Raw genomic sequence first — 9,167 nt, forward strand, 5'->3', positions numbered from 1 at the left:
TCATCCAGCGTAGAATTAGAAATTAAAAAGACTTTTTTTGAATTTCGTTTCTTGAGTTATCGAGGTTTAAATAATTTTCATGTGAACACGGGATATTTGGTTCACTTTTGTTCATTTTTACCATATTTTTTGTTCGAATTAACACATTTTCTATGAAAATATTAATTCAAAATTACATTTCACGCCACAAAATAAAACAATTTTGTGTTCCTAATAGACGAAAGGCGCTAAAAAGACTAGTTCTGGTCTCATAGGGAAGTTTACTATCAAAAAAAAGTTCGAATTCTATTTGAGAGCTCTTTTTTCAGATTTTTTTGTTTTCTGAAGTTACCTAGAGACTAGTCACTTTTAATATCGAGGTTCCGTTAATGGCAAACCTCATTTCCAATCAAATGAAACCCAATGAACAAAAAATTCGTTTCCAAGGAATCGCTCATGTTTTTTTGGTTTGTATCTCAGTTTTCGTAATTTTAAACGAAATTTTGATTTTCTTTTTAGGTTTTACTAAATTTTTGGAATTCTATGGCATAAATTCGAGGAATAAAAGTGCAATAGGTTTCGTAATGAGCATTAAGTGAACCTATCTAATGCTTTGAGTCGACAGCTAATGGCTGTTAAGAGTTTGAAAATAACATTTCCAAATCTTTTTTTAATTTTAACCAATCAGAAACTTATTTCTTTGAAGTGTAAGTCAGTCTTAGTAATGACAGGTCCGCCTCCTTCCTACTGCAACCACAATTAATCTCTTTAGTGGTTGTATCTTCTAACTATTGGTTATATGACTTCAATGCCACAAGATTTCAAAAATAATTTTTCAAATATTTTTTGTACATTTCGTATTATTGGTTTTTTTGAAATCTTATCACGTTATCCTTATATGATGGCTCCCATTGTCTTAGCGATGACGTTCAATGTCTCATAGATAGCTTTCACAGAAAATCTTATGGTTTAAATGGCTTCGACTCTTTCTTCTCGCACTTTTCTAACGAATTTTTGGTCTTTGCCTGTTTTTGTTGTTTTTTTTTCATAGTCATCAGACATATTGTGACCTCTTATCGATTATCTATACGTGATAAATATCCTTTTACTCACATCGTGACATAACGGAGCGTACATTTTGAGTTCCATTGAAAGCTATTGAATTTAATGGCTGTTAAGTCTTTAAATAAATTTTTTTTGAAACAAATTTTTTGAAAATTAATCAATCTTAAAATTAATTTCGTGAACTGTAAGTCAGTTTCAGTAATGACAAAACTTTTTTTTCTACTTCAACAAAAATTTATCTAGTTCGCAGTTTTATCTTCTAACTATTGTTTTTTTTTACTTTGATGCACGAGTTTTCATAATTCTTTTTTAATATTTGGATATTTTTTGTAATATTGGTTCCTTTTTAACTCTTATTACATTATCGTAAAATTGGTAGTTTCCATTGGCTTAAAGAAAACGTTCAATGGATCATAGAAAAAGTTTTCGAAGAAAAGCTTATGGTTTAAATGGATTCCACACTTTCTTCTCGCACTCTTCTACTGAGTTTCTTGGTTTTGCTTGTGTTTGTTGTTGTTTTTATAGTCAGTGACTGGTTTTAATGTCTTATTGATAACCTATAAAAAAATTGTTTGTCACGTGGAGGAGTAATTTAGCGTATTTTATGGCTTTCGTTAAAAGCTATTGATTTTTATGACGTTGTTACTACGAGTTTTCTCAAAAATTTCGTCGTTTTAATGTTTTTTATTGCCATACCACTTATTGTGATGAGTTGTCAATGAACTATGAATGAACGATATCATTGCTTTCCCGTCGAGGCATAACTTAGCTTGTTCATTTAATTCCGCTGAATGCTATTGAATTTAATGGCTTTGATACTAGGGATTTTCTCAAAAACTTCGTGGTTTAGTTATATTTGTTTGTATTTGTTGTTTTTCAAGTCATTTTATAACAATAAAAACTATCCTGTTGCTGTTAAAAAGTTAATTGAAAATAGAAAAGTTTTTACTGAAAAGTTCATTCTCTAATGGCTTCGACAATTTTATCGCTTGATTTTTTTGAATTTGCTGGTTTTGCCTTTTGCTTTAATCTTTAGATAGCCGTAAAATGCTGACCGGTCTCATAACTTGTAATTGGCGATTGAACGAATGATGTTACCCGAAGCAGTCAGTTTATAGCGAATGGTCTTAAAATTTGTGATATTATACATTTTCAAAGATTTTTCAAACTTTTCATTTTTTGTTGTCCTTTTCGTCAACTTGTAATTTATTCTCGTCATTGAGAGGTCCCATCCAATTCCTTTAAATTCAAAAACTAACATGTCTACTGATATTATGTTGTAACTGATGTTATGTCTTATGGATAATATCCGTTCTCATAAAGGTTTTGTGAGTGGTGTATTTGTATTTCTTTCTCTCTTCTTTTAGAACATTCAGGTAATAACAGATCCCAATTATTTTCAAATGTGGCCCAAATGAACTTATTTAATCTTTCAAGATAATTTTGACAGAAATAGTAAAAATAAAAACAGAAATAAAAAACACATAATATTCAGATAATAGCAAATGATTTTAATGGCTTCATCAATTTGTTTTTGCAAATAGTTCGTGTTTTTTTGAGATTTTCTGTGTCTGTAGTCCGTTCCTATGGCTTAGTCTAAACAAAGACAGGTCCCATTGGCTTCATAATGACGTTTCTATAAATTTATCAAGAATATTTTAGTTATAAGCTACAGATTTTGTAGACTTTTGAATTTTTTTGCTTTAAAAAATGTTGATAGATTGTTGATTTTAACCGCATTTTTTCTTCTCTTTGTCGACTTGTTACCTAGTCTCAATAAGGAAAACATCCATCTGCTGTATAGTTAGGAAAAACTAAATTTTTGAATTTAAGGTTTTATGTGATTGCATTTTGACGTTGTTACTAGGTGCTTGTTGGTTGTTGTTTTTTTCTCGCAGTCTTTTTAATGGCATATCCCGTGAGCGCTCTAATGAGGCATGGCATTATGTGATTCAATTAGTAGTTAGGTTTTGTAACCATGTTTTAAACTCAAACATCTATTTTTATTATCGCTTCATTTGGTTGACAATTATGTCAAAAATTTAGATGAGCTCGGGTCGGAACATCATGTGCGAACGCACATTAACGAGTCTCTTTGTTGCTCAAAAATGTTAAATGTTAAAAAAATTTTAATTTCAATAACTGTTAAATCTTCAGAGTTGTTTTTCTGTTCGATGTTTTGTAACCTAAGTTTTCGTATTCATCGCAAATTAGGCAACTAAATTCATTCACAGATGTTACTTGATTTAATTTTTCTTTAGTTGGCTTTTCTCTTTAACACAAAAGCATTTGTTTTTTTTTGTAGTGTAGACCTCCTGGCGTTGCGTGGTACTTGCTTATAAAAATTTGGCTCTAAATTTGATCTACCGTTGATAATAATCTGGTCTTGAAAATATTACGGGATGATGAGTTTTCAAGATTGGGGAAGGTCAGGCAGTTTTTTGTCAAAAAATAACTGTTACGTTATTGAAACAAGGAGGCTCGATAATGTGCGTTTGCACATGATGTTCCGACCCGCGCTCATCTACATTTCTGACTTAACTGGCTTTTGACTTACATTTTTGACAAAGAGGCAATCAAAAATAGATGTTTAAAATCGTTACACGACCAAACTAATTATTGAATTAAATGATGCCATGCCTCATTACAACAAAATCTGCATTGAAAAGACTACGAGAAACAACAATAAAAGAAGCAAAAACAAAAATTTCATGGCAAAAACTCAATATCTAAATTTAAAAGCACCTAGTAACAACGTCAAATTACAATCAGACAAAATCCTAACTACACAAATTTAATTTTTCCTCACTACACAGCAGACGGGTTTTTTCCTTAACTAGGTAACAAGTCCACAAAAAAAAGAAATAATGAGGCGACATTCAAAAATCAATCAACATTTTTTTAAACCAAATAGTTTCAAGTCTTAAAAAAATCACTAGCTTTTAACGTAATAAATCTTGACAAATTTACTAAAAAGTCATAATGAAACCAATAATATCTGTCTTTGGTTAGACTAAGCCTTGGGAACAAGCTATAGATGCAGAAAAACCCCAAAAAATACAAACAACAAATTACAATCGTGGGGAAAAAATTAGTGAAGCCATTAAAATCATTAGCTTTTATCTGAATACTCTGTATTCTTCCTTCTCTTTTCATTCAAACTAATACAACTCAAATTACACCGAAAGATTAAATGAGTTCAATTGAGCCACATTTGAAAATCATTGGGATCTCTTATTACGCGATTGTGCTAAAGGTGGAGAAAAAGAAACACAAATACACTCATATAAATAACCACTCATATATTTTTTATGAAAACGCACGAGAACTGAAAAAATTGAGAAACCCTGAAAATTTTCAAAATGTATATTATAAATTTCAAGACTATTCTCTATAAACATACTGCTTCGGGTAACATTATTCAATCAATCGTCAATTACAAACTTATGAGACCGGTCAGCGTTTTACGGCTACCGAAAGAATGAAAAAGGGCTAACACAGCAAATTCAAAAATAAATTGAGCGAGAAAAGTGTCGAATCCAATAAAAAACGAGCTTTTCAGTAGAAACTATTCTACATTCAATTACTTTTTTAACATAAATGGGATTCTTCTTTTAAACAATTTGACTCTAATAATTCAACAAACATGAACAAATACATTAAGACAACGAACTTTTTTGACAAGACCCATAGTTCAGCGATATTAAATTCAATACCTTTCAACGGAATCGAATAAATACGCCACGTTTTTCTTCGATAAGACCATGAGGATCTTATTTTTTACAACGTATCAATAGGACATTACAAAAAGTTATTGACTATGAAATCAACAACAAACACAGATAAAATCCAAAAATAGTAAAATGTGCGAGAAGAAAGTGTCGAAGCCATTTAAACCATAAGTTTTTCTCGAAAATTTTATGTATGACCCAGTGAACGTCCTCTCTAAGCCAATGCAGCTATCAATGTTAGGATAAGATGTTAAGATTTCAAAAGGAACGAGAAATACAAAAAAAGTATCCAAAATTTTTTTTAAAAAAATTATGAAATTCGTTTGTCGAAGTCATAAAAGCAAGTTAGAAAAAACCGCTAACTAGGTTAATTTCGGTTGAAGTCGAAAAGAGTTTCCCTTTCATTACTGAGACTGACTCACAGTTCACGAAATAAGGTTTAAGATAGTTTAAGGTTAAAAAAAATTTCTCGAAAAATTATTTTTGAAGTCCTAACAGCCACTAAATTCAATAGCTTTCTACGGAACAAATACGCTCAGTTATCCCTCGAGTGGAGGACAATGAAATTTTTCATGCATAGGTAATCAATAAGACATCACAATAAGTCTTATGACTATGGAAACAACAACAATTACGGGCAAAAACCAAAAATCCAGTGGAAAAGTGCGCGAAGAATGAGTGGAAGCCTTTTAAACTATAATATTTTCTCTGGAAATTTGATCCATGATCCATTGAAAATCTTTTCTAAGCTATGGGAGAAATCAATATCAGGATAATGTGATAAGATTTCAAGAGGGACCAATAACACGAAAATATCCAAAAAGTTTTTAAAAAAATTTAGAAATCTTGTGTCATTGAAGTCACATAACAAATAGTAAGAAGATAAACCCGCTTACTAGATTAATTTTGGTTGCAGTAGAAAGGAAAGGGATCCCGTCATTACTGGGACTGACTTACAATTCACGAAAAAAATTTTATGATCGGTTAAATTAAAAAAAAAAATTTCGAAAAATCATTTTTAAACTCTTAACAGCCATTAGCTGTCCGTTCTAGATATGTTCACTTAATACTCATAATGAAACCTATTGCACTTTTAGTCAACGAATCTATGCCATAGGACTCCAAAAATTTAGTAAAACCTCAAAAAAATCAAATTTTCTTTTAAAATTACAGAAACTCGGAGTCGAAGCCAAAAAAAAACACGAGCGACTCCATGGAAACAAATTAATTGTTCATTGGGCTCCATTAGACTGTAAATCAGGTCTGTCATTAACGGAACCTCGGTATGATATCTGACTAGTCTCTAGTTGGCTTAAGAAAACAAAGAAATGTGAAAAGTTTTTTAAAAAAGAGCTCTCAAATAGAATTCGAATTTTTTTGATAGTAAACTTCCCAGAACTAGTCTTTTTTATCGCCTTCCGTCTATTAGGAACTGAAAATTGATTCTTTTTGTGGCGTGAAAGCTAATTTTGAATCAACTTTTTTAATAAAAAATATCTTAATTTGAAGAAAAATTACACTAGAAGTGAACAAAATCATTTCAAATATCACGTATTCACACAAAACTTCAATCCTCGATAACTCCTCGAAAAAAACGAAATTCAAAAAAAATATAATTTTGAATTCTACGGTGGACGGGCTTTTTAATGATACTACTCACATTTCTGTACGATGAATATATCGATCGGCCAAAATTGTCTGAACAAAAAAAAACCATTTGAGTATATAGTTCCTCTTCCCACAAGTGTGGTCGGAACAAATATAAGAGGATGGAAACCTACAGTTCTTTATACTTCCTCAAAAATATTTTTCTCTTCATTGAGTTTTCTATTGAGAAATAAAGTTTACAGCTGTATTTCTGCTCTTTGAGGCGACATACTCCAAGCTTCTGCTGAGAAATGCTTCATATTTTCATTGTAAAATATTTTGAAAAAGTACTAATGCTCGCAGAACAAATTAATATCTTTAACACGCCAACATTTTTGAGAAGATTCGGTGCCACTCAGCGACTCAAACCAGCAGCATTTTCGTTGTTTCTTGTTGTTTTGGGATTATGAACCAGTTCAAACCAATTTGTCCTGCTTACTTTTTGTAAGATGCCTTTTGATTTCATTTTTACTGCATGCGTGTTGTCTGAGGAAAATTTGGTCTCAATTTTCCGTTATTTCAATTTTTGAAACTTGGCGAAGTAGCAACAAAGAAGGATCGTGTCTCTTTAAAATTTCGCACCGGATTACTTTGATTTATTCTACTAGAGCGTGCTTAGAAATGTATTTAACTTCAGACATCTAATTCAAGAGATTTTAGACATCATATTGAAGAAGCAGGTAGGCACACAAGATGGCTGAGTTTATGCAAATTGTTTGGCTCTTCAAATTAAAATTTATATACATTTCGTTTCTTGGATTGATTCGCACATCGATTTACAAATGTTAAAATGATTCCAAATAGTTCTTTTAGTTCTCGGAATTTTATGGCAGCTATGGCTAATGACGGATTTATTTATTATCATGGATCCGGAATATGCGGGTTGTTTGTTTATGTGACAGGTTTGACAATTGTACACGTTTTGATTAGATCGAAAAAGTCCACATCTCCAAGCAAAACGGTTGATCCATATAAATTTGTAATCAGCGCTCTGCGACTGACACATATTGGTTTGTTGAGACGTAAATTAGACACAGTCAGCGAAAATACACAATAAGACATTGGCTATGATGATTCAAGCCATATGTTTCTATTTACCAACCTCGAAACCAGTCTGCCTGAAATAGAAACATAACGTTTTAGTAACACAGGCTAATTCATTCTTTAAATATACATTGCTACTAGCTATATTTGTTAATTTAGACTCTGTTGGCTAAAGAACAAATTTATTCACAATGTTTTCTAGTTTGAAATCCAAATTTCGCAAAACGATCAGTTCTAGGAAGTTATCTTCTATCGAACTGGAGTCCTGTTTTAAATTAAGGAACCCTATGCACCAAAATTTGGATTTTTACCCCCTCTCCCAACCCCCCCCCCCCCTCCAGCTTAGTAGGTGCATGATATATGTAGACCCGAAAAACGGAGGTGTAATGTGCCGAAAAAAGATCACAAAGTTTTTAAAAACAAGTGTTTTTGTTTGCGAAGTTTGGGCTATTAAAATACTGAGTTATCGACTTTTTTTCCGGTTTGTGAAAGCTTCAATGAAGGTCGGTAGGCGCTTTCATTGTGAGGACATGCTAAGTTTTGAAAAATCTGGGCCATGTATTGCACAGCCACTCGAATAGATGTTGCAATCTGAATAGCTCATTTTAGCTCTATCGCTTATTTTAAAATGACTTGTTTCTAACTTAATTTAAAGCAGGAACATTGACCCAAAGTTTCAAATAGCTATATTTGGAACAGAAGATCATGGGAACTGCAGATTACGAAACTTAATTTTGGGTAACGCTTTCAACAACGTCCAGTCGTCTTCCTTACCTGGGGTCAGTTTGACCCACGGTCAATTAGAAACGGAGGGTCAGCAAATTAGAAATGGATTTTTGCCACCTGTCGATGGTATGGTATACGTTGTGGACATGGCGTGTAATGTAACGGAACAGCTCATCAAAATCAGATCACTTCTTGAAGCTTTACAACCTCCGATTTCAGAGTGCCCCAAAATTCTAGTTGCTGTCTCATTGCGTAAACGTTCTAATTTCGGACAATTGAAAGGGTTCTGCAAGCGATTCAATTTTCTCAAACTGTTGACGATTAGAAATGAAAACGAAATAGGAAATGACGGAATATTTAAGGTTGCGTATTTTCTTATGCAAAATCATAGCAGGACAAAATCAGAAGCAGTGATGCAATCATCAAGTGTGCCTGATTCTAGAGGACATTATCAGCAGCAGTGGTTTGAAACTGTTGGGCATGAGTCTGATAGTAGAGCAGATTATAACAGAGCTGTGCATTTTGGATTTGGATCTCCGCGAGTGTCACAACCACCGACGCTTCAAAGAACGGAGGCAGATGTGCTTAGAAGCGAATTTGCAGTAGTCTAATTGATTCCTGATGTTTTCAGTCACAGTTTACGTCTAAGTTAGCTAACATTTTTACAAATTGCATTATTTTAGTGTTAATTAAAACGTCATTGCCAAATTGTTTCAATTTAGATCACAACAAGGAGGCTCGTTAATGTGCGTATGCACATAATGTTCCGACCCTGCTCATCCACATTCTTGACTTAATTGGCTACCAAATGATGAAGAAATAGAAAACTTTCAAAAACATACATATCGTTCAATTAACAGCCAATTGAATACATTAGTGGCACGACGGAGGGCCGATGAAAGTTGTTGATAATAGGACTACTAGAAAGGACAAAAAATCAAACAACAAACATTTTTTACGACCAAATCTCGATGT

At 32.5% G+C, this 9,167-nt stretch overlaps 1 protein-coding gene across 2 annotated transcripts; it reads left to right on the plus strand.

Annotated features, from left to right (window-relative positions):
• Positions 1 to 7,570: 7,570 nt before the first annotated feature.
• On the plus strand, positions 7,571 to 8,935 carry LOC142347484 (uncharacterized). 2 transcript variants are annotated; one of them, XM_075398936.1, is made up of 2 exons: positions 7,571 to 7,728; positions 8,122 to 8,935. In XM_075398936.1, exons 1-2 carry the CDS (start codon positions 7,658 to 7,660, stop codon positions 8,801 to 8,803), a joined length of 753 nt encoding a protein of 250 aa, XP_075255051.1. In that variant the 5' UTR covers positions 7,571 to 7,657; the 3' UTR covers positions 8,804 to 8,935. The 2 variants fall into 2 exon arrangements, with proteins under 2 accessions (XP_075255051.1, XP_075255052.1); XM_075398937.1 differs by having other exon boundaries at positions 7,573 to 7,728; positions 8,125 to 8,935.
• Positions 8,936 to 9,167: the final 232 nt, after the last annotated feature.

This window comes from Convolutriloba macropyga, chromosome 1, assembly GCF_964194025.1.
Source record: "Convolutriloba macropyga chromosome 1, txConMacr16.3, whole genome shotgun sequence".
NCBI lineage: Eukaryota > Metazoa > Xenacoelomorpha > Acoela > Convolutidae > Convolutriloba > Convolutriloba macropyga.

What these genes read in the sequence shown, in the direction of transcription:
- LOC142347484 (XM_075398936.1), top strand. Translation starts at nt 7,658, where the DNA reads ATGTTTTCTAGTTTGAAATCCAAATTTCGCAAAACGATCAGTTCTAGG. An exon ending in TTATCTTCTATCGAACTGGA is followed by an intron (nt 7,729 to 8,121) that starts GTCCTGTTTTAA and finishes CTTAATTTAAAG; the next exon opens with CAGGAACATTGACCCAAAGT.